We start from the raw sequence: 26,233 nt of genomic DNA, 5'->3' as shown, positions 1-26,233 counted from the left end.
AACCTTCACTAAAATACTTTATTCTGTTGATAAATCTGTTTTCAGATAAATCATATGACTGCACTAGGTTTATCTCTTTTAATTGCAGCAAGAAATACATTTATCTGAAAATAAATAAACGATTGCATTCTGTTATTCTGCCTAAGTTAGTTCAAGGGAGATTTTAAACTGTTTCTTTTGAATTAATTTTATCAGAGTAGTAATGTAATCAGCCCGCTTTTGAATACATTAGATACAATTTCCTGATTATGCCCAAAGCAGAAACCATACTTCAATATTATTTTTATTCTGTTATTACCTGATGGAGAAAACAAGATTTAGTTGGTTTGATAATATCAAAAAATAGATAATATTCAAATTTAAGTGTTGCATGTATATTATGATTTCAAAGGCAGGGGAAGATGTGTGAAACTTATTAGAATCACATGTTTTTTCCCCTGCAGAACTACATCATGACAAATAACAGGTTTATTTTTGCAAAGTAATTGTTTGCAAAAACTATTTTGCAATCTATAAAGCACAAAACATTCCGCAAATGACATGCACACTGTATCACTGTTAAATTAAACATTGATTTCCTTGTCCCTGTATTTCATAACAATCACTATTTGTCACTCCTGATTTATGCAAACCCAAATTATATTTTTCTGAAAGCAACAAATACAATGAGAATAGATTTTTAAACATGGCTTCTAAATATCAATTAATACTTACAAGGTTTTACCCTGATTACTCGCTTGTCCTCATCAAGTTTATTTTTAAAATATTTTCTCAGGTTTACTATTTTTTTAACAAAAAGTTGCTGTTATTAGTATGAATTGGATACCCCTAGATTTCTTCCGTAATCTCATCTGAACAATTGCATTTTTATCGTGGTGTCATGGGCTGCAGAACAAATGATAGAAGCAAATTTCCATTTAAAGGTTAGGAATGTTAATAGTAACCAAATAATAATGCTTCAGCATTAATTTGAATTATTTGCCAGCCTTTGTCAAACATATAAAGGTGGGCATACTGCTTTCATATGCAAGCTACCATTGTCTTTTGCAAGTGGTTAGTAAGTGCTGTTAAGAAGCTGTGGAGATTTGCTGCAATGCTTTGTTGATGGTAAACATAATGACCTGATGTTAGGAGAGGATTTTTTGGAGGTGGATGGAGTGACAGTCAAATTCTGGATGGCACCTGGCATCTTGAGTGCTTTTGGATCTGCACTTATTCAGCCAAGTGGAAAGCATTCCATCACTCATGTCTTAACACTTTTCAAAATGTCTTTCAGTGTCAGTCTCCTAAAAATATCAAGATTCTGATCTAATTTTGTAGCCGCAGTGTAAATATACCTGGTTCAGTTTTAGTCAAATCATTGATAGTGACATTTTCAAAATGGCGCTGATGACACATTGCAATATTTTGTAGGCAGCATACAAAACTTCAAAATCTAATTCTTCTGAACTATTATCACTGCAATCTGCAGCCTGGAATTTCCCTTTAAGTAATTTACTTATGAACTATCAAAACAATTTCATGACCTTCTAAAGGACTCAGTGATCTTAACTCTCAGAAATACAAGTATGGCATCTTTAAGTGCATGAGGTAGATCTCCATGACTGGAAGAGAGGGAGGACAAGAGGACTCCAAGCCAGACTAAAACAGTGGGGTATAAAATTTCCTCAACCCAGTATCTTGTTAGCATATGTAGAGTTTCTGTAGAACTATATAGAGGACTTAAAGGCAAGATTGCTTTATCAAAGAGAAATGAGGGACTGCTGTGCTGTATGTTTCATTGAGACATGGTGCAGTCAAGACACAGTAGATACGGTGATCCAGCTCAAGGAATCTTCAATGTACCGATGGATGGATCTGCAAAACATTTGGGGAAGACGAGATGGGGGCTGATTTCTTCTGATAAACTCTTTGTGGTACTCGAACATAGCTGTCTTGTCTATCGCATTCCTGTTCCCCTGACCTGGAACATCGAATGATTAAGTGCCATCCATTCTACTTACCAAGACGGTCCTCCTCTGTGATCCTGACTGCAATTTACATACTGCTGAAGGCACATGTTAAGCAAGCACTGAGTGCTGCAATTATCAAACCAGAAACAGCCTACCCTGTTGCTTTTCAAATCATTTTTGGAAACTTCAGTCAGGCTTGTTTGAGAGTATCTTGGCATAATTATCATCAACATATCACCTGCAGCACAAGGGTCCTGACACACTCAACCACTGTTTTGCTATGATTAGGAATGCCAAACATTTGATCACTAGACTGCATTTGAGGAAATGTGATCACTGGCTTTCCTCCTTCTACCTGCGTTAGGTAGAGGCTAAAAAGCAAGGCTCCAGAGGTAAGGACACGAAAGAGGTGGTTGCAGAAGAGCAGCTGTGGGATTGTTTCAAGTCACTAGGCCATATTCAAGGACTCAGCTGAGGATCCGAATAAATATGCCACGTTGATGAGTGTGTTTCCTCAAAGCCATTCAGAGTCTTCCCCAACTAGAAGCCCTGAATGAACCATCTGCCAAGGGCCAGAGCAGTGGTGCTCAAGTCTGGTGACCAAGTAAAATGTAAAGAGGTCCAGGTACAACCTCAGGAAAGCCATCTCACGAGCAAAGTGGAAATTCTGGACCTAACTTGAATCACTGAAGGATGCTTGACAGCTGTGGCATGACTTGAATGCTACCACCTCCTACAAGGGGAAACCAAGTGACATATGCGACAATGTGGTTTTGCTCCCAGCTGGCACCAAGGTGGTGTAGTGTCTAGTGCGACGTTACTACATTTCGTTTGGAGTTTGAAGTTCAATTTCAGCGTACACTGTAGGCATGTTTGTACATTCCTTCTCTTGTGCACATTGGTTTCCTCTGGATGTTCTGGCATCCTCCACCGTCCAAAGATATACTTGTTAAATTGTAAATTTGGCTAGGGCATGAATAGTCTCGGGTTAAATTGGTGGGGTGCTGGGTGGTGGAACTCAAAGGGTCAGAAAGATGTGTTTTGCGCTCTATCTCGAAATAAAATAACAGCTCCACAAGTTTGAGAAACAGAATCTCACCAGCACTAAACAATGCTGTATTGTCATTAGCCCATTCATTTCCAAATGAAAATAAAACCTGATACTTAGAAACTATTCCAACAGCTACACACCACTAATATGTAGTTTCCAGACTTACCACTACTGACCCAATTAAAACAAGGGAAAAATATTATCCTTCCTCCACATTTCTGGTTCTTTACCCACAGCTACCAAAGATGAGGTTACAGTGTCTATACAAAAGTGTTCCCTCCTCCTTGGAAGTTTTCTATTGTTTTACAACATTGATTCACAGTGGATTTAATTTGGCTTTTTTAAAATACTGATCAACAGAAAAAGATACCTTCATGTCAATGTGGAGGATTGGAGGATAGCCAATGTTATCCGCTGTTGAAGAAAGGCTCTAAAAATAAATCAGGAAATTATAGGCAGGTGAGCCTGACATCAGCAGTAGGAAAGTTACCATATAACAATTACAGCATGGAAATGGGCCATCTCGCCCTTCTAGTCCGTGCTGAGTTATTGGAAGGTATTCTAAAGGACTGAATATATGACTATTTCAATACCAATTGAGGATAGTTAGCATTGCTTTGTGTATGGGAGGTCATGTCTAACCACCCTTGTAGAGTTTTTTGAGGAAATTTCCCAGAAAATTGATGAAGGCAGGGTAGTAGATACTGTCTACATGGTATTGTCAAGGTCTTGCATGGGAGGATAGTCAAGAAGGTTCAGTTGCTCAACATTCAAGATGAGGTAGGTAATTTGGTTAGATATTGGCTTTGTGGGAGAAGCCAGAGTGTGGTAGTAGACAGTTGCCTCTGTGACTAAAGGCCTGTGACTAGACATTGGTGAGGCCTAATTTAGAGCATTATGTGCAGTTTTGATGACCTATCTACAAGAAAGGTGTAAATAAGGTCGAAAAAGTACAGAGAAGATTTACAAGGATGTTGCCAGAACTGGATGACCTGAGATACATGGAAAGATTGAGTAGTTTAGGACTTTATTCCTTGGAACGTCGAAATTTGAGAAGAGATTTGATGGAGTTATACAAAATTTTGAGCGGTATGCATCACCAATGTCTTATACAACTTCAAAACAACATCTGATCTCCTGTACTCAATACTTTGGATTTATGAAAGTAACTGTACTGTATGAAAGTATCTTTATGACCCTATTTACCTGTGATGCCACAATCAATGATACAGATGACAAAGAGCAATGGACATTGATTTGCAGACAAATCAAAAGCAGAGAAATGGATTCTAGTTCACCCTGACATTCTTTCATTCTGTTGTTCCTCAACCATTCCTAAACACTGAACAGCCTGACTGCTCTTTTACATTTACACTGATTTTTTATTGCCACTTAGGTGACTTCACACAGATATAATATTTTTCACATACATTTTCACACAGGTGGTCTAAAAGCCTCGGTAACAGAGTTCCCAGATACCCACAATTATTGCTGGGAATCTGCCTCTCTTGCATACACAAAGCTTCCAACTATTAATAGATCTGCCATTCGAAGTGCTAAGTGATAGGATCAATTATGTCTGTAAGCTTAATAAAATTAAATAACTTAGTCAGTGTTGTCTGGTTTGATACAAGCCCAATTAACATAAGATATTTCTTCAGCAGTTTGATTGGGGCACGACTATGCAAGCGTGTGGACGTCAGCCAGTGAGAACAGCAAGAAGAGTTTAAAAGGAGATGGTTATTTCTTTAGCGGTTTGACTGGGGCACAACTGCGCAAGTGCATGGATGTCAGCCAGTGAGACCAGCAAGGAGAGTTTTAAAGGAACAGCTTTATAGAATATGAGACAGAGTAGGAAGGCTTTGGCTCAACAGGGCTTTAGCGATAACGGGTCGAGGCGAAATAGGTTATCTGTGTAGATTACAGACGGGAAATATGTGTGTAAGGCCGGTGTTCTGTGCTGATGTCAGATGTGGGAAGTCAGGGAGACTCCCAGCCTCCTGGACGGCCACATCTGAGCTAGGTGCATTGAGCTGCAGCTCCTTAGGGACCACTTTAGGGACCTGGAGATGCACCTCGATGACCTTCATCTGGTTAGGAAGAGTGAGGAGGTGATAGAGAGTAACTATAGGCAGGTAGTCACACCGGGGCCTGGGGAGACAGATAAGTGGGTAACAGTCTGAAGAGGGAAGGGCAGGAGTCAGAGGCTACAGAGCACCCCTGTGGCTCAATAAGCACTCCTGTTTGAGTACTGTTGGGGGGAAGGCTGACCTGGGAGAAGCAACAGTGGCTGCGCCTCTAGCACAGAGTCTGGCCCTGTGGCTCAGAAGGGTAGGGAAAGGAAGAGGATGGCAGCAGTACTAGGGAACTCTATAGTGAGGGGCGTCAGACAGGTGATTCTGTGGACACAGGAAAGAAGCATGGATGGAAGTATGCTTCCCAGGTGCCAGGTCCGGGATATCTCTGATGGTATCCATGATATCCTGAAGTAGGAAGGAGAACAGCCAGGGGTTATGGTACATATTGATACAATGACATAAGCAGGAAAAGGGAGGAGGCCCTGAAAACAGATTACAGGGAGTTAGGAAGGAAGTTGAGAAGCAGGACCACAAAGGTAGTCATTTCAGGATTACTGCCTGTGACACGTGACAGTGAGTATAGGAATAGAGTGAGGTGGAGGATAAATGCTTGGATAAGGGATTGGAGCAGGGGGCAGGGATTCAGATTTCTGGATCATTGGGACATCTTTTGGGGCAGGAATGGCCTGTACAAAAGAGACAGGTTGCACTTGAATCCCAGGGGGACCAATATCCTGGAAGGGAAGTTGGCTAAGGCTATTGGGGAGAGTTTAAACTAGGATTTCTGGGGAGTGGGAACCAAACTAAAGAGACGGAGGAAGAGGCGATTGGCTCACAAATAGAGAAAGCGTGCGAAAGGGAGGATAGGCAGGTGATAGAGAAGGGACAAGCACAGACCGATGGTTTGAGATGTGTCTATTTTAATGCAAGGAGTATTATGAACAAAGTGGAGGAGCTTAGAGTGTAGATCAGTACTTGGGGCTGTGATGTTGTGGCCATTACAGAGATTTGGATTGCTCAGGGGCAGGAATGGTAACTTCGAGTGCCAATCTTTAGATGTTTCAGAAAGGACAGGGAGGGAGGCAAAAGAGGTGGGGGCATGGTATTGTTGATTAGAGATAATGTCACGGTTGCAGAAAAGGAGGAAGACATGGATGGGTTGTCTACAGGGTTTCTGTGGGTGGAAGTTAGGAACAAGAAGAGGTCAAAATCTCTACAGGGTGTATTTTATTGACCACCCAATAGTAACAGGGACATCAAGGAGCAGATAGGGAGACAGATTCAGGAGAAGTGTAATAATAACATGGTTGTTGTGGTGGGAGATTTTAATTTCCCAAATACCAATTGGCATGTCCCTTGAGCGAGGGGTTTACATGTGGTGGAGTTTGTTAGGTGTGTTCAAGAAGGATTCTTGACACTGTGTAGATAAGCCTACAAGAGGAGAGGCTGTACTTGATCTGTTATTGGAAAATGAACCTGGTCAGGTGTCAGATCTCTCAGTGGATGAGCATTCTGGAGATAGTGATCATAATTCTGTCTCTTTTACTACAGCATTGGAGAGGGATAGGAACAGAAAAGTTAGGAAATCATTTAATTGGAGTAAGGGGAAATATGAGGCTATCAGGCAGAAATTTGGAAGCATAAATTAGGAACAAATGTTCTCAGGGAAATGAACAGAAGAGATGTGGCAAATGTTCAGGGGAGGAACTCAGCAGGTCGGGCAGCATCAGTGGAAATGATCAGTCAACGTTTTAGGCTGGAACCCTTTGTCAGGACTGAAGAGGGAGGGGGCAGAGGCCCTATAAAGAAGGTTGGGGGAAAGTGGGAAGGAGAAGGCTTGTAGGTGCCTACCAGTCCCCTCCCCCCCCCTTCCCCCATCCCAGTTTCACTCTGCCCCCTCCCCCAGCTGCCCATCACCTCCTTCATGGTTCTGCCTCCTTCTACTATCCATTGTGCTTTCCCCTATTCCTTCTTCATCTTTCCTGCCTATCCCCTCCCTGCTTCCCCTCCCCCACCCCTTTATCTTTCTCCCTACTGGTTTTTCACCTGGCACCTACCAGCCTTCTCCTTCCCACCCTCCCCCCATTTTCTTTATAGGGCCTCTGCCCCCTCCCTCTTCAGTCCTGACGACGGGTTCTGGCCCAGGACATTGACTGATCATTTCTATGGATGCTGCCCTACCTGCTGAGTTCCTCCAGTGTGTGGAGTGTTGCTTTGACCCCAGCATCTGCAGAGTATTTTGTGTAAATGTTCAGGGGATATTTGCGTGGAGTTCTGCATAGGTATATTACAGTGAGACAGGGAAAGGATGGTAGGGTACAGGAACTGTGGTGTACAAAGGCTGTTATAAATCTAGTCAAGAAGACAAGAAAAGCTTACGAAAGGTTCAAAAAACTAGGTAATGATAGAGATCTAGCAGATTATAAGGCTAGCAGGAAGGAATTTAAGAAAGAAATTAGGAGAGCCAGAAGGGGCCATGAGAAGGCCTTGGCAGACAGGATTAAGGACAACCCCGAGGCATTGTACAAGTATGTGAAGAGCAAGCGGATAAGATGTGAGAGAATAGGATCAATTAAGTGTGACAGTGGAAAAGTGTGAATGGAACTACAGGAGATAGCAGAGGTAATTATGAATACTTTGCTTCAGTATTCACTACGGCAAAGGATCTTGGTGATTGTAGGGATGACTTATAGCAGACTGAAAAGCTTGAACATGTAGATATTAAGAAAGAAGATGTGGTGGAGCTTTTGGAAAGCATCAAGTTGGATAAGTCACCAGAACCGGACGAGATGTACCCCATCCTACTGTGGGAGGTGAGGGAGAAGATTGCTGAGCCTCTGACGATGATCTTTGCATCATCAATGAGGACAGAAGAGGTTCCGGAGGATTAAAGGGTTGCAGATGTTGTTCCATTATTCAAGAAAGGGAGTAGAGATACCCAAGAAATTATAGACCAGTGAGTCTTACTTCAGTGGTTGGTAAGTTATGGAGGGAATCCTGAGAGGCAGGATTTATGAACACTTGGAGAGGCATCATATGCTCAGCAATAGTAGGCATGGCTTTGTGAAAAGCAGGTCATGCTTTATGAGCTTGATTAAATTTTTTGAGGATGTGACTAAACACATTGATGAAGGTTGAGCAGTAGATGCACTGTAGATGGATTTCAGCAAGGCATTTAACAAGGTACTCCATGTAAGGCTTAATGACAAATAAGGAGGCATGGGATTCAAGGGGACATTGCTTTGTGGATCCATATCTGGCTTACCCACAGAAGGCAAAGAGTGTAGATGGGTCATATTCTGCATGGAGGTCGGTCAGCATTGGTGTGCCTCAGGGATCTGTTCTGGGACCCCTACTCTTTGTGATTTTTATAAATGACCTGGATGAGTGGTTAGTAAATTTGTTAATGACACAAAGGTTGGGGGTGTTGTGGATAGTGTGGAGGGCTGTCTGAGGTTACAGTGGGACATTGATAGGATGCAAAACTGGGCTGAGAAGTGGCAGATGGAGTTCAACCCAGGTAAGTGTGAGGTGGTTCACTTTGGTAGGTCAAATATGATGCCAGAATATAATATTGATGGTGAGACTCTTGGCAGTGTGGAGGATCAGAGGGATCTTGGGGTCCAAGTCCATAGGACACTCAAAGCTGCTGTGAATGTTCACTCTGTGGTTAAGAAAGCGTATGGTGTATTGGCCTTCATCAATCGTGGGATTGTGTTTAGGAGACAGAGAGGTAATGTTGCAGCTATATAGGACCCTAGTCAGACACCACTTGGAGTGCTGTGCTCAGTTCTGATCACCTCACTTTAGGAAGGATGTGGAAACCATAGAAAGGGTGCAGAGGAGATTTACAAGGATGTTGCCTGGATTGGGGAGCTTGCCTTATGAGAATAGGTTGAGTGAACTCAGCCTTTTCTCCTTGGAGTGAGGGAGGATGAGAGGTGACCTGATAGAGGTGTATAAGATGATGAGAAGCATTGATTGTGTAGATAGTCAGAGGCTTTTCACCATGGCTGAAATGGCTAGCATGAGAGGGCTCAGTTTTAAGGTGCTTGGATGTAGGTACAGAGGAGATGTCAGGGGTAAGTTTTTTATGCAGAGAGTGGTGAGTGCGTGGAATGGGCTGCCGGTGACGGTGGTGGAGGCGGATACGATAGGGTCTTTTAAGAGACTCCTGGACAGGTACATGGAGTTTAGAAAAATAGAGGGCTATGGGTAACTACAGGTAATTTTAAGTTATGGACATGTTCGGTCTGTATTGTGCTGTAGATTTTCTATGTTTCTGTGTCTTACACTGCAACTCTTGAATAACCAGCTTCATGCTATAGGCCAGCAAGTCTGTGTTCTATGTACAGTATTGTTTGTTTGCAAAGCTTTCCTTTCAATTTCAGACTGAGTTTTGCTTGTCATTTACATTAAGAACTGGAAGACTGGCTCCCCATTTTTGACAGGAAAGCAAACAAAGAATATTACTTGAAAGTTTAGCTTACTCAAAAGCAACTCTTTACTTTTTAGAAGTGTCAGATGCCATCTTGAGAGAGCTGAGATTGGAAAAAAGGGTCCCCCTGGCCTTGGGCAATCAATACCTATCACACGGTGCCTTCAGATCTTTCAGCTTCCTTTGTCGTGGTTTTATAAATGACAAGAAAGCGCCGAAGATTCTCCAAGAAATTTTAAACTTTAATTTGCAAAGTGGACAGTGGACTAGGCTCTGTAAGTCTGCCACAGAATGCCCGTCGATATTTTCACACAGTATTCTTTATAGCACCCCTTCTGGGTTAACAGCATTAGCATATCTCTGTAAATTTCAATCTAGCTAATAAATCAATTACTCTTATCTCTCTTACTTGGCTACATTCGTTTTTCTCGAGGGGTTAAAAGTACACAGGTTTCATTCAATGGTTACATCCCAAATACCATAGTAATCCCACACACTCAGTAACAGACATTTAATGCATAGTGAAGGCATGGTCAACATCTGAATAAACACTTGATGTGCAATAAAAGTAACACTTAAAATAAACACTTAGAAAACAAAGTTAAAATGTTTTCCAATACCTTCCCTTTAGTATCAGTTACTACATTCACTTCTGTCCCCGACACTCTTGAATTACTGGCAGATTGCTAGTGTCTTCCACAGTGAAGACTGACACAAAATACTCATTGTCTGCCATTGCTCCGGTGTCATTTCTCAGTGACACACATCAAAGTTGCTGGTGAACGCAGCAGGCCAGGCAGCATCTCTAGGAAGAGGTACAGTCGACGTTTCAGGCCAAGACCCTTTGTCAGGACTAACTGAAAGAAGCGTTAGTAAGAGATTTGAAAGTGGGACGGGGAGGGGAGATCCAAAATGATAGGAGAAGACAGGAGGGGGAGGGATAGATAGAGCCAAGAGCTGGACAGTTGATTGGCAAAAGGGATATGAGAGGATCATGGGACAGGAGGCCCAGGGAGAAGGAAAAGGGGGAGGGGGGAAACCCAGAGGATGGGCAAGGGGTATAGTCAGAGGGACAGAGGGAGAAAAAGGAGAGAGAGAGAGAAAGAATGTGTGCATAAAAATAAACAATGGGTGGGGTTTGAGGGGGGGGGCACTAGCGGAAGCCAGTGAGTCGATGTTCATGCCATCAGGTTGGAGGCTACCCACATGGAATATAAGGTGTTGTTCCTCCAACCTGAGTGTAGCTTCATCTTTACAGTAGAGGAGGCCATGGATAGACATGTCAGAATGGGAATGTGATGTGGAATTAAAATGTGTGACCACTGGGAGATCCTGCTTTCTCTGGCGGACAGAGCGTAGGTGTTTAGCAAAGCAGTCTCCCAGTCTGCGTCGGGTCTCGCCAACATACAGAAGGCCACATCGGGAGCACCGGACGCAGTATATCACTCCAGCCGACTCACAGGTCTCCTCACCTGGAAGGACTGTCTGGGGCCCTGAATGGTGGTAAGGGAGGAAGTGTAAGGGCACGCGTAGCACTTGTTCCGCTTATAAGGATAAGTGCCAGGAGGGAGATCAGTGGGGAGGGATGGGGGGAACGAATGGACAAGGGAGTCGCATAGGGAGCGATCCCTGTGGAAAGCGGGGGGGGGGAGGGAAAGATGTGCTTAGTGGTGGGATCCCGTTGGAGGTGGCGGAAGTTACGGAGAATAATATGTTGGACCCGGAGGCTGGTGGGGTGGTAGGTGAGGACCAGGGGAACCCTATTCCTAGTGGGGTGGCGGGAGGATGGAGTGAGAGCAGATGTGCGTGAAATGGGGGAGATGCGTTTGAGAGCAGAGTTGATAGTGGAGGAAGGGAAGCCCCTTTCTTTAAAAAAGGAGGATATCTCCCTCGTCCTGGAATGAAAAGCCTCATCCTGAGAGCAGATGCGGCGGAGATGGAGGAATTGCGAGAAGAGGATGGCATTTTTGCAAAAGACAGGGTGAGAAGAGGAATAGTCCAGTGGATACTTTGACAGCCTCACCAATGTTGGGTGTGCTTGAACCTGGATTAGTGCTGGTTGAATGAGAATCATGTCCAATGAGCTGATGTGCTATGGATTTGATTTAATTATGGGATCAATAAAGTACTTATTATGATAATTATCATTGAAATGCAAATAATTGATTTCTGAACAACGCAAGATTACTTGTAAGATATTTTCTCATTGTGTCTGCATCCTTCAATGCATTATCAGTCTTGCAGTCACAGTATTGAAGGAAGCTATGGTGTTAATTATTACCAATGTCTCTTGATTTTTTTGTCATGTGAATTCTTCCCTGCTATTCTATGCTTTAGTCTTCTGATTCCTGCTGTTGGCCATATCATTTGAGTGATCCATTGATAATGACAGCTAGGCACTTAAAATGCCAATTAAGGACCCTGAAAAAAATAGCAGTTCATACTGCTGTGTGCGGATAATTGATGGAGTCGAGCCCTTTTCTCAGTTTTATTGCCTCTGCCGCATCTGTTGCCAGGATTTCGCTTTCCATTCTAGGACATCAAAAAGTGTCTTCCTTCTTTAAAGAACAGAGTTTCCCTTCCCCCAACATCGATGATGCCCCTCACCCTCATCTCCTCCTCCATTTCCTGTACATGCGTGCTCACCCCATCTTCTTGCTGCCTTAATAGTAATAGAGTTCCTCTTGTCCTTACCTACCACCCTATCATCCTCCATATCCAACACTTTACCCTCCATGACTTCCACAATTTTCAAGGGATCCTACCACTAAAGATATCTTTACCTCCCCTCTCCTTCTACTTTCTGCAGGGATCGCTTCCTCTGTGATTCCCTTGTCCATTTGCCCCTCCCCACTGCTCTCCTTCCTAACACTTATCTCTGCAAGTGGCCTTAGTGCTATACTTACCCATACAGCTCCTCCCTCACCTCCATTCAGGGCCCCAAGCAGTTCTTCCAGGTCAAGCAACACTTCACCTGCAAGTTTGCTGGGGTCATCTATTGCATTGATAATGCAGCATCCTCTACATGGGTGAGACCTGTCATATATTAGGGGACTACTAGATCAAGCACCTCTGCACTATTCATCACAAGTGGGACTTCCTGGTGGCCAAACATTTAAATTCCCATTCCCATTCTCGTTCAATGGCCGCCTCTTGTACCAAGTTGAGGCCACCCTCAGGGTGATTAGGTACCTCATATTCCATCTGAATACCCTGCAACTTAACGGCATGAATATTGATTTCCCCTTCCAGTAAACAGATCTTATGACCCCCCCCCCCCATTTCCTGCTCTGACATGTTACCTCTTCCCACCTGCCTATTACTTCGGGACACCTCCTCCGTCTCTTTCTCCTATGGTCCACTCCTCCGACTCTTGACCTTTAGTACACACTTGCTTTATCTATCACCTTCTAGCTATCCTCCTTTCCCTCCCTCTTCAGTCCTGAAGAAGGGTCTCTGTCTGAAGCATGGACTATCTATTAATTTCCACGGATGCTGCCTGACCTGATGATTTCTTACAGCGTTTTGTATGTAGCCGTAGGATAGCTATTGGTGGCAGATAAAGGAAAGGAAGATATCAATGTGCTCTTAAATAGGGCAATAAGTATAGGCAAATCTTAAGTAGCAATGGGTAATAACATGAATAGAGAAGCTGCACAGTACACTGCACGTAGATGGTATGTTTAACAGGATGAATAATTTGCATTTAAAAAGCTCCCTTAATATAGAAAAACATTCTAAATTGCTGTTGCATTTTCCATTACGCTCTTCTTATCATCTGTTTTGTAAAGTTGCAGAAATGTGTAGTGTTTGTGAAGAACACATTTTGGAGCTTCGGTTGAAAAACTGAGGTAGAAAACAATTTCAAAAATCGGTAAATTATTTTGTTCTGTTACAAGCAGAAAGATCATGTTTGTTTTGCATTGTTAATGCCAACATTCATTTCATGTCATGCTCTAGGAGATCATTCCTATGAGTTGATTGTGTTATCTGACAATATTACTTAATATAATATTTTGCTGTCAATTTTTTACACATTTTATTGAAGTTTCCTGATCAGTAATACAGAATTAAGTGGGGCTAAAGCTCAAGGTTGGGAAGGGTCAATTTTTTTTTGTGTTACTCCTACACTTGTCCTGCATGAGAAGGCAGTATTAATTCTCCATTTGGACATGCATCAATTTTTCATCTAGACATTGTAGAGCTTATCCTTTTATTTTTCCTTTGTAGTCACACAGTCTGTGCTGGAGCAGATTCATAAAATCACTCACTCATTTTAACTAATTTTCTGCCCAATTTTCATAGAACAAAGGAATTAAAATTGGTCTATATATTTCCTTCTTTGTCATTTTCCATGCTTAAAAGTGTCTACCCTATCATTCTACAACTTGTTTTATTACTAGGCTTATATTTTCTTTGTGAGTTACATCCTCTGCCTACCCAATATACACCGAAGTCTTTGTTTATTGTTCTCTACCCTACACTTATCTCCCTGTTTATATCCTTTCTAATTTAGTTTGTCTGCTTATTGTTCCACTTCCCACTTACCTCCAATCTCCCTCGTGATTATTATCTCACCATTCCATTCCATCCCCCTCCTCCCCCGTGTGGCCACGTTCTTTGAACTGTTGCTGTGCATGCTTGTTATTTCTAAAAAAAAATCACATTTTTGCAACACCTTACTGCTCTTTGGCAATTGATTTTTTAAATTTTGCATTTATTTATTGACTATCCTGACATGCATGTACATTCTAAATAAAGACAGCTGGCACTTATGCATTATCTTTGCACTAAAGAAGATAAAAAGGGGCATTGCAGGTGCATTTAAAAAAAGGCGTCATGTCACATAAGGAAGCAAATTACTCAATTTGTGGAAAAGTGGAAGTGTTTTAAAAGAAGAAAGCAAAGCAGGGAGTTTTATGCAAACAACAGGAATTCTGCAGTTGCTGGAAATTCAAGCAACACACATCAAAGTTGCTGGTGAATGCAGCAGGCCAGGCAGGATCTCTAGGAAGAGGTACAGTCGACGTTACCCGCCGAGACCCTTTGTCAGGACTAACTGAAGGAAGAGTTAGTAAGAGATTTGAAAGTGGGAGGGGGAGGGGGAGATCCAAAGTGATAGGAGAAGACAGGAAGTGGAGGGATGGAGCCAAGAGCTGGACAGGTAACACACATCAAAGTTGCTGGTGAACGCAGCAGGACAGGCAGCAGCTGTAGGAAGAGGTGCAGTCGACGTTTCAGGCAGAGACCCTTCGTCAGGACTAACTGAAGGAAGAGTGAGTAAGGGATCTGAAAATTGGAGGGGGAGGGGGAGATCCAAAATGATAGGAGAAGACAGGAGGGGGAGGGATGGAGCCAAGAGCTGGACAGGTGATAGGCAAAAGGGGATACGAGAGGATCATGGGACAGGAGGTCTGGGAAGAAAGACAAGGGGGGGGGACCCAGAGGATGGGCAAGAGGTACATTCAGAGGGACAGAGGGAGAAAAAGGAGAGTGAGAGAAAGAATGTGTGCATAAAAATAAGTAACGGATGGGGTACGAGGGGGAGGTGGGGCCTTAGCGGAAGTTAGAGAAGTCGATGTTCATGCCATCAGGTTGGAGGCTACCCAGACGGAATATAAGGCGTTGTTCCTCCAACCTGAGTGTGGCTTCATCTTTACAGTAGAGGAGGCCGTGGCACGTACATCTGCTCTCACTCCATCCTCCCGCCACCCCACTAGGAATAGGGTTCCCCTGGTCCTCACCTACCACCCCACCAGCCTCCGGGTCCAACATATTATTCTCCGTAACTTCCGCCACCTCCAACGGGATCCCACCACTAAGCACATCTTTCCCTCCCTCCCTCTCTCTGCATTCCGCAGGGATCGCTCCCTACGCAACTCCCTTGTCCATTCGTCCCTCCCATCCCTCCCCACTGATCTCCCTCCTGGCACTTATCCGTGTAAGCGGAACAAGTGCTACACATGCCCTTACACTTCCTCCCTTACCACCATTCAGAGCCCCAAACAGTCCTTCCAAGTGAGGCAACACTTCACCTGTGAGTCGACTGGGGTGATATACTGCGTCCGGTGCTCCCGATGTGGCCTTTTATATATTGGCGAGACCCAACGCAGACTGGGAGACTGCTTTGCTGAACATCTACGCTCTGTCCACCAGAGAAAGCAGGATCTCCCAGTGGCCACACATTTTAATTCCACATCCCATTCCCATTCTGACATGTCTATCCACGGCCTCCTCTACAGTAAAGATGAAGCCACACTCAGATTGGAGGAACAACACCTTATATTCCGTCTGGGTAGCCTCCAACCTGATGGCATGAACATCGACTTCTCTAACTTCCGCTAAGGCCCCACCTCCCCCTCGTACCCCATCTGTTACTTATTTTTATGCACACATTCTTTCTCTCACTCTCCTTTTTCTCCCTCTGTCGCTCTGAATGTACCTCTTGCCCATCCTCTGGGTCCCCCCCCCTTGTCTTTCTTCCCTGACCTCCTGTCCCATGATCCTCTCGTATCCCCTTTTGCCTATCACCTGTCCAGCTCTTGGCTCTATCCCTCCCCCTCCTGTCTTCTCCTATCATTTTGGATCTCCCTCTCCCCCTCCTCCTCCAACTTTCAAATCCCTTACTCACTCTTCCTTCAGTTAGTCCTGACGAAGGGTCTCGGCCTGAAACGTCGACTGCACCTCTTCCTACAGATGCTGCCTGGCCTGCTGCGTTCACCAGCAACTTTGATGTGTGTTGCTTGAATTTCCAGCATCTGCAGAATTCCTGTTGTTAGCTGGACAGGTGATTGGCAAAAGGGATATGAGAGGATCATGGGACAGGAGGCCCAGGGAGAAAGACAAGGGGGGGAGAATCCAAAGGATGGGCAAGGGGTATAATCAGAGGGACAGAGGGAGAAAAAGGAGAGTGGGAGAAAGAATGTTTGTATAAAAATAAATAACGGATGGGGTACGAGGGGGAGGTGGGGCATTAGCGGAAGTTAGGGAAGTCAATGTTCATGCCATCAGGTTGGAGGCTACCCAGACGGAATATAAGGTGTTGTTCCTCCAACCTGAGTGTGGCTTCATCTTTACCTTGGAGGAGGCCGTGGATAGACATGTCAGAATGGGAATGGGATGTTGAATTAAAATGTGTGGCCACTGGGAGATCCTGCTTTCTCTGGCGGACAGAGCATAGGTGTTCAGCAAAGCGGTCTCCCAGTCTGCATTGGGTCTCGCCAATATATTGAAGGCCACATCGGGAGCACCAGACGCAGTATTTCACCCCAACCGACTCACAGGTGAAGCGTCGCCTCACCTGGAAGGACTGTCTGGGGCCCTGAATGGTGGTAAGGGAGGAAGTGTAAGGGCATGTGTAGCACTTGTTCCACTTACAAGGATAAGTGCCAGAAGGGAGATCAGTGGGGAGGGATGGGGGGGACGAATGGACAAGGGAGTCGCGTAGGGAGTGATCCCTGCAGAAAGCAGAGAGGGGGGGAAGGGAAAGATGTGCTTAGTGGTGGGATCCCGTTGGAGGTGGCAGAAGTTACGGAGAATAATATGTTGGACCCGGAGGCTAGTGGAGTGGTAGGTGAGCACCAGGGGAACCCTATTCCTAGTGGTGTGGCGGGAGGATGGAATGAGAGCAGATGTGCGTGCAATGGGGGAGATGCGTTTGAGAGCAAGTTGCTGGTGGAGGAAGGGAAGCCCCTTTCTTTAAAAAAGGAGGACATCTCCCTCGTCCTGGAATGAAAAGCCCCATCCTGAGTTCAGATGTGGCGGAGACGGAGGAATTGCGAGAAGGGGATGGCATTTTTGCAAGAGACAGGGTGAAAAGAGGAATAGTCCAGATAGCTGTGAGAGTCTGTAGGCTTACAGTAGACATCAGTGGATAAGCTGTCTCCAGAGATAGAGACAGAAAGATCTAGAAAGGGGAGGGAGGTGTCGGAAATGGTCCAGGTAAGCGAGGGCAGGGTGAAAGTTGGAGGCAAAGTTAATAAAGTCAACGAGCTCAGCATGTGTGCAGGAAGCAATGCCAATGCAGTCATCGATGTAGCGAAGGAAAAGCGGGGGACAGATACCAGAATAGGCACGGAACATAGATTGTTCCACAAACCCAACAAAAAGGCAGGCATAGCTAGGACCCATGCGGGTGCCTATAGCTGCACCTGTAGTTTGGAGGAAGTGGGAGGAGCCAAAGGAGAAATTATTAAGAGTAAGGACTAATTCCGCTAGACGGAGCAGAGTGGTGGTAGAGGGGAAGTGATTAGGTCTGGAATCCAAAAAGGAGCCTTCCTGATGGGGGATGGAAGTATATAGGGACTGGACATCCATGGTGAAAATAAAGTGGTGGGGGCCAGGGAACTTAAAATCATTGAAAAGTTTAAGAGCGTGAGAAGTGTCACGAACATAGGTAGGAAGGGATTGAACAAGGGAGGGATAAAACCATGTCAAGGTATGCAGAAACGAGTTCGGTGGGGCAGGAGCAAGCTGAGACAATAGGTCTGCCAGGACAGGCAGGTTTGTGGATCTTGGGCAGGAGGTAGAAATGGGAAGTGCGGGGTGTGGGAACTATAAGGTTGGTAGCAGTGGATGGGAGATCCCCTGAGCGGATAAAGTCGGTGATGGTGTGGGAGACAATGGCCTGGTGCTCCTTAGTGGGGTCACGATCGAGGGGTTAATAAGAGGTGGTATCCGCCAGTTGTCGCTGTACCTCGGCAAGGTAGAGGTCAGTGCAACCTTACTATTAAACTTTACTAACCTTACTATTAAACCCGCCAATAAGGGGGGTGCTGTTGTAGTCTGGCGTACTGACTTCTACCCTATCTCTGGAGACAGCTTATCCACAGATGTCTACTATAAGCCTACTGACTCTCACAGCTATCTGGAATATTCCTGTTCTAACATGGTCTCTTGCAAAAACGCCATCCCCTTCTCACAATTCGTCCGTCTCTGCCGCATCTGCTCTCAGGATGAGGCTTTTCATTCCAGGATGAGGGAGATGTCCCCCTTTTTTAAAGAAAGGGGCTTCCCTTCCTCCACCATCAACTCTGCTCTCAAATGCATCTCCCCCATTTTATGCACATCTGCTCTCACTCCATCCTTCCGCCACCCCACTAGGAATAGGGTTCCCCTGGTCCTCACCTACCACCCCACCAGCCTCCGGGTCCAACATATTATTCTCCGTCACATCCGCCACCTCCAATGGGATCCCACCACTAAGCACATCTTTCCCTCCCCCCCTTCTGCTTTCCGCAGGGATCGCTCCTTACGCGACTCCCTTGTCCATTCGTTTCCCCCCCCCCCCCCATCCCTCCCCACTGATCTCCCTCCTGGCACTTATCCTTGTAAGCGGAACAAGTGCTACACATGCCCTTACACTTCCTCCCTTACCACCAATCAGGGCCCCAGACAGTTCTTCCAGGTGAGGCGACACTTCACCTGTGAGTCGGCTGGGGTGATATGCTGCGTCCGATGCTCCCGATGTGGCCTTCTATATATTGACGAGACCCGACGCAGACTGCGAGATTATTTTGCTGAACATCTACGCTCTGTCTGCCAGAGAAAGCAGGATCTCCCAGTGGCCACACATTTTAATTCCACATCCCATTCCCATTCTGACATGTCTATCCACGGCCTCCTCTACTGTGAAGATGAAGCCACACTCAGGTTGGAGGAACAACACCTTCTATTCCGTCTGGGTAGCCTCCAACCTGATGGCATGAACATTGACTTCTCTAACTTCCGCTAATGCCCCACCTCCCCCTCGTACCCCATCCATTATTTAATTATATACACACATTCTCTCTCTCTCTCTCTCTCTCTCTCTCTCTCTCTCTCTCTCTCTCTCTCTCTCTCTCTCTCTCTCTCTCTCTCTCTCTCTCTCCTTTTTCTCTCTCTCTCTCTCTCTCTCTCCTTTTTCTCCCTCTGTTCCTCTGACTATATCCCTTGCCCATCCTCTGGGTTCCCCCCCTCCCCCTGTTCCTTTTCCCTGGGCCTCCTGTCCCATGATCCTCTCATATCCCTTTTGCCAATCACCTGTCCAGCTCTTGGCTCCATCCCTCCCCCTCCTGTCTTCTCCTATCATTTTGGATCTCCCCCTCCCCCTCCCCCTCCCACTTTCAAATCTCTTACTAGCTCTTCCTTCAGTTTGTCCTGACGAAGGGTCTCGGCCCGAAACGTCGACTGTACCTCTTCGTAGAGATACTGCCTGACCTGCTGCGTTCACCAGCAACTTTGATGTGTGTTAATTGATTATAAACTTGGCTTTGTGGAAGGAGACCATCAAGGTCAAAATCAAATGAGTTTATTGTCATATGCACTAGTACATGTATGTGCACGTGTAATGAAATATTTACTTGCAGCAGGATCACAGGCACATCATATCATATATGCATCATTCACAAAGAAACATAAATTATGCACAATTTTTACTAAAGTCTTTTCTAGTGCAAGTGGTTGTACAGTTGCTAAATTGTAGGATTAAGGTTTTGCTGGTTGATTTGAGTACCACACAACTGATGGGAAGTAGCAGTTCTTGAATCTGGTGGTGTGGGACTTAAGGCTTCTTTACCCACTGCTTGATGATAGTAAAGGGTTGTTTTTAGATTGGAGGCCTATGCCTAAATGTGTGCTGCAAGGATTGGTGTTGGGTCCCCTATTGTTTGTCCTATGTGATTGATTTGGGTTGGAATGTAATTGGAAAGAATAGAAAGCTTGTGGATGACAACAGCATTAGTGTTGTGGTGGGCAATGAAGAAGATTGTCTAAGGCTACAACAGAGTCTTGATCAACTGGGAAAGATGGATTTTACTCAGAAAAATCCATAGTGCTGCATTTTGGGAAGTTATCCCAGAGGAGGACACATACAGAATAGTGAATGACAAGGCCCTTGGGTGTGTTGAAGAGCAGAGAGATATAGTAGGAGAGGAAATATTTCCCTGAAAGTGGCAACACAGGGAGTTCATGTTGAGTATGCTTGTGTTCATCAGATGGGTTAGGAACTGCGTTAGAACCTGAGTACAGGAAATGGAATGTACTGTTGCAGTTGAACACAATACTGGTGAGGCCAAACTTGAAATATTGTGTGCTATTCTTGTCAACAGTCAATTTGAAGGATGTGACTCAGCTAGAAAGGGGACAGAAAAAGATTCACAGGTATGTTGCTGGGACTGGCGAGCTTCAGTTATAAAGAGAGACTACACAGGCTGGATTGTTTTCATGAGATGAAAGGAAGGTGAAGGGTGACCTTGCTGAGATTTGTTAAATCATGAGGGACATAGGTAAGATGAGATGGTCATGCTATTTTTCCCAGGTCAGAGGAGAAGGATTTAAAGTGCAACTGAAATGCAGGTTTGTCACACAGATGTATGGAGCAAACGGCAGATACATTTGGACAGGTACAAGGATAGGAAGTGTTTAATGGGATATGGCCAACATACAAGCATTTGGTACGAGCTCAGGAAGGCTTCTTGGTTGAGACAAGTTGCTTTGACAGAAGGGCCTATTTCCATATCAGTATCAGTCAAGATGAGTTAGTTGGGCAGTTTTGGCTGTGAAACTGACATGTAAATTCAATTATGTTTACCACTAGTACATGCAGAATGTTGTCTTGGCAAGCATTTTCCAATAATCGTTTCAACAGAAGATTTGGGGCATTCATCCAGTTTGGCAATATCACAAAGCTTAGGTGTAATTGGTTAACTTTACTGCTTCTAAATTCTCCAATGTGAATAGATGACATCCAGGTAACATTAAACTAATCCTAACTAAAAATAGAACAGGCTAAAAATGATCAACAACTCAAACATCTGTGCTTATTATGAAACAATAAGCCTATTTGATCAAACATGAGCATTTACTTTTCAGTGCTTTTATAGGAGAGTAGGTCTTTGTAATAAACTCTTTTTTTTCCATAGGTATAAATCTTTGTGGCACACACAATATTGTTATCTATACATAGTGAATCCACGAGCTTCCTTGGAAGCAGAAGAATGCTTGAACTGCCATCACTTTTGAAGTTTCTGAAAGACAGCTGCAAGAGCAATCAGAATTCAAATTATCAATTGAGTGGAGTCTCTACCATTGCTGTCACAACCATGACTCCTCCTCCTACATACTCTCATAAATGACTTTCTAAAGCTATCTATCCTGCAGCATACAAGGCAATCAGATATTCTTAGCACTATTTCAGTATGCAAGACCAAATTAACTAATTACAAAAGAAAATCTGAATAAGAGTCTTTATTTACAGTGTCATTCTGTTAAAATGTGTTCATTCTCTTTCAATACAAGAAATTCATAAGTGATCAAGGCATTTAAATTTTTTCATCTGATGTTCATTTCTTCTGCAATCTCAAAGGTATAATATGAAGATCAGTATTGGGTGATGTAGTTGTCAGCTCTCAGGGTACAGGACTTCAGTTCCATTAAGGCACTCCTTCTCTTATGCAACTTGATTGTGAGCAGACACTCCTGCTGGCTGCATGTCTGGAGCTTCTGCTTGGGGAGCATGAAACTGTCTCCTATGAGTGACTTGAGTGACACTCAAATGTCTGGTATAATCTGCTTCCTGGACAAATACAGAACAATTCCAATTATAGGACTTGTACTGGATAGTTTAAGGGCAATCACGAAAACACTGTATGGTTCACATGCAGTGGATTGTGTTCTGAGGTATACTGAACAAACACCAGTATGATCTTTCTGTAATACCTACTGACTATTCCACAGTACGGTCACGTACTTCCATGAAGAAGTCACTATTGGACGTGGCTATCAATATGATGCTCTTTTTGAAGCAAAGGTTTCCTACAATTTTTAAAAACTGAAAGCAATTTACTCAAAGTCACAAATGTTAGTTAGCATATAGTCTCAGATAATTAACTTCATTATGTTTATCAAGTTGTGTTGCTTTTTTTTCTGTGAGCATACAAATGTTGTAACTGCAAACCTGCAGTTGATCTCCTCTGTGTTTCTTGTTAGAATGTAATTTCCTTGAGTCTGTGAATCATCTAGTTCTATAATACTCTCACATAGTTCCCCAAATTGATTGTAAGAAAATAAAAGAAAATCAATTCTATCAAGTCTTTTAAGAATCCACTAACTTCTGGTCTTCAGCAATTTTTGCCTTATCGATATTAATCATTTTTATTCTGGTTGGTAGAAATTTTTATCATTTTCCTTTTCCTCCTCGTCGTAACCACCATCAATCTCAGCAACTATTTTCTCTCCCTGATGTTAGATTGTCCTGCAGAAAAGACCTTAATGAATATGATTGTAAACATGGATAAGCAATGTCTGTGTGGCCAATGAAGAAAAAGGCAACACCTTTCCCAACTTACCATAGATAGACATAGGTTTATACAACACAGAAACAGTCTCTTCAGCCCAGCTGTTCAATGTCAACCAAGGTGCCCCAACTAAGCTCGTCCCATTTGCCAGGGTTTGATGCATAATATTTTAAACCTTTGCAATTCATATACCTGCCCCACTGTCTTATAAAAGTTTAAATTGTACCTGCCTTAACCACCAGCTGATTTCACATGGATGCCACCCGTTGTGTTAAAACAAAGTTGCTTCTTAAGTTTCTCTTATATTTTTCCACTCTCACATTAAACCTCTGCCCTCCTGTTCTTGTTATTTCAACTCTAGAAAAAGTCTAACTGCATTTGCCCTAGGTATGCTTCTCATGATCTTGTACACTCTCAGATTCCCACCCCCTAGGTAATATAATCCTAGCCTGTCCAGCCTCTCTCTGTAATTCAATCCCTCAAATCATGACAACATACTTGTCTGCACCTTACCCAATTTAATAACATCTTTCCAGCAGCATGTTGCAGGAATGCAAGGGCAACTGCCAGTGTGAGCTCCCTGCATCTTCAGCGAGTCCTGAAAGCATTGTTCCTCCTCAATATCTTTGCAATGTGTTGACACTTAAATATTGATAATACCTGTTCAAAATAGTTCCCCATACAAATTATATGCAAGTTACTTTAACAACAACATTAAGTTATTGGAATCTGAAAGCTGCAGGCCTGGTGATATCTCCATGAGAAAGTGGAGACAGAGATTTACATGCAACAAAGCATTGCTAGAAAAACAAGTCATAGTACTGACAACAGCGGACAGTAGTGACAACAGTACTGTGGCACACGTGAAAGTTTAGGGCTGGTTCTATCAAAATCAGATTGTAAATAGTCTCCTGTTATCCTTCATACCCAAGGAAGAAAAGTAAAAATTACTCAGTGGACAGCATGATTGTATGTTTGTACTTGTCATATCTTTCAACTTATCTTGAACTGTATACAATTCTTTGGGGTGATGAAGTTGTCATTCAGTGTCAATACCACTTGTTTTCAAAAACCTGTCAAGCAGGCCACTTTTTCTGAGGATCTCTTCCATAGAAACCAGCAGCTGATACTTCTATTCCAGTATTTCATCTACAAATATTTGTAAGCTGGTTGGGTTTGCTATATTTGGTCTTGTTCTCATGTCCTTCATGCTCCTACAGTACCCCTGCCTGAGTTTCTGGTTGAAAATGTGGTGTATGATTTATAGTGACCAGTTTCTCAGTTTGTAATGCTTTTGAAGTATTTCTATTGGTGCAATTTCCATCACTTACAGCAACTTTTGATAGAATGTAAGTCTACCTTCTTCGCCTATCCTTAATTCAGTGAATATCTAAATTGAAATTCTGGTCATATCCTTTGTAGTTAGTATGTCAAGCAATTGATGTGTCATCCAAAGTTAAAGTATTAACAAAGTAGCCTTGTGAATTTCTATGAGCATCAAATGTATAAAAACATCAAGGATCTGAAATGCTCCTCTTCCAGCATTGGTGTTATAATGGAAAGTTGTTGCATTAATAATATCCCGGATGACTATTATTCTTTATATTTTATGATCATTGCTTTTCTCCTGTCAATGCATGTTTTCTCAATCTTCACTAACATTATTTATTTATAAGCTTGGCTGTAATTAATTTTCTGAAGATTTCAATTATTAACTTTGTTATTTCACTTGCAGGTGGTTTATAAAAATAATGATGTTCGTTTGGAATTATCACGGCTTGCAAAACAAGGAGATCGTAAGATGAAGATTCATGGAATGGTTGCTTTCAAATGTGAGAATGTTGCAACACTTGACCCAATCACATTTGAAACCCCTGAATCATTTATTTCTTTACCAAAGTGGAATGCTAAAAAGACAGGCTCCATCTCATTTGACTTTCGCACCACTGAGCCAAATGGACTGATTCTTTTTAGTCACGGCAAACCACGGCACCAAAAGGATGCTAAAAATCCACGAATAGTAAAGGTGGACTTTTTTGCTATTGAAATGCTAGACGGGCACTTATACCTTCTGCTAGACATGGGATCTGGTGCTATTAAAACAAAAGCTACTCAAAGAAAGGTGAATGATGGAGAGTGGTATCATGTGGATTTTCAGAGAGATGGAAGATCAGGTAAGACTTTTATCGGCTATTCTTTTCAGTGCCAGAAAATCAGTTGGGAGTAAGGAACAATGATCAAAAAATAGCTTAAGATATTGTACCTGGGTTTTGACATTTTCTATATGTATCTCATGATGTAGTTTAGAGACAAAACCTCTCTGTGCACCCACATCAAAACTACCAGCTGAGAGTTCCTATGAGACAGATGGGTGGTGCACAACGTGCATTATTTGCTGAAATAAAGAAAAGGCACTCTTTCTTAAAGACTGTGGATAGAGCTGTAAATTGAGGAAGAGGTGGACAACAAGTAGAAGTGCATATTCATTGCTAAGCCATGAAAACCACTCTATGCATTTGTTTGAAATTTGATAGTTACAATCCAAACCCATGGACTGTACTGGACAGTCATTACCTTCATTGAATCTTCAAAGTGTAAAAATCAGTATCACTATGATTCTAAAAGAACTGCTTAGATTTTATTTCCCTAGAATGTCAACACTAAGAATTTTAGAAGTTAGTCAAAGTTGTGCTTTAGCTGTTACTAGGCTAAATTACATTTCACTACACTTTATAGTACTTTTCTGATTGGAAATGATTCTTGAATGTTTGCAAAAATATCATACACATTCCTTGGGTTTGTATTCTCACCGTTTAAAGAATGGTCATGAGATGTAAGCATGCTGAATAGTGAAACCAATCAGAAAATGTTAACAGATTCAGAAAAAAATCAAGACATTTTGCAAATTTAATGTAATTACTTAATATCTGTGCAAGAATTAGTAAAGATGCTGAAGTAGTTGATTTTTGTGAGGACAGATAAAGGGTTTTCCATCCAGTATTCCTATAGCAAGTGCAAAAGTTTATCTGGAAAGTCTGATGAATTATGAGTAGTAATTGGGTGAACTGGTTTAGGACAAGTATCATATCATACAATGCGGAGGAGGAAATTAACTCAGTTATTCAAGATTCTTCAATGATCCACTTTTCAATTGCACCTAATTATTCAATCTGCCTCACGCAAGGCAAAATGAAGCTAATAAATGAATGATATAGTAACAGTGGCGCACATTGTAAACCCATTAGTCAGATTGAAGGTTTCAGCTTATAATGTTTGTATGTAGCGTTAGTTTTGCAAACTATTAAAGCAAGACCATAATAAAAATGCTTCATGTTGGTGGCAGTATTCTATGGAATAAAGATGGCTTTCAGTGGGCTCGCAAAACTCATATTAAGAAGTTGAAGAAAAATATTATTAATCTATTTTTATTGCATGAGCTG

General features: G+C 43.0%; 1 protein-coding gene across 1 annotated transcript in view; it reads left to right on the top strand.

Annotated features, from left to right (window-relative positions):
* Positions 1 to 26,233, top strand: part of nrxn1a (neurexin 1a) — a 1,764,001-nt gene that overhangs the window by 781,608 nt on the left and 956,160 nt on the right. Inside the window, exon 11 of the mRNA XM_072265192.1 lies at positions 24,529 to 24,967. Within this exon, the coding sequence (XP_072121293.1) occupies positions 24,529 to 24,967 (439 nt within the window). The remainder of the gene's footprint in view (positions 1 to 24,528; positions 24,968 to 26,233) is intronic.

The sequence above is a fragment of the Mobula birostris genome, chromosome 8 (assembly GCF_030028105.1).
Source record: "Mobula birostris isolate sMobBir1 chromosome 8, sMobBir1.hap1, whole genome shotgun sequence".
In the NCBI taxonomy this organism is placed as follows: Eukaryota; Metazoa; Chordata; class Chondrichthyes; order Myliobatiformes; family Myliobatidae; genus Mobula; species Mobula birostris.
The sequence above is the reverse complement of the archived record's forward strand: the minus strand, read 5'-3'. Positions and strand labels throughout refer to the sequence as shown.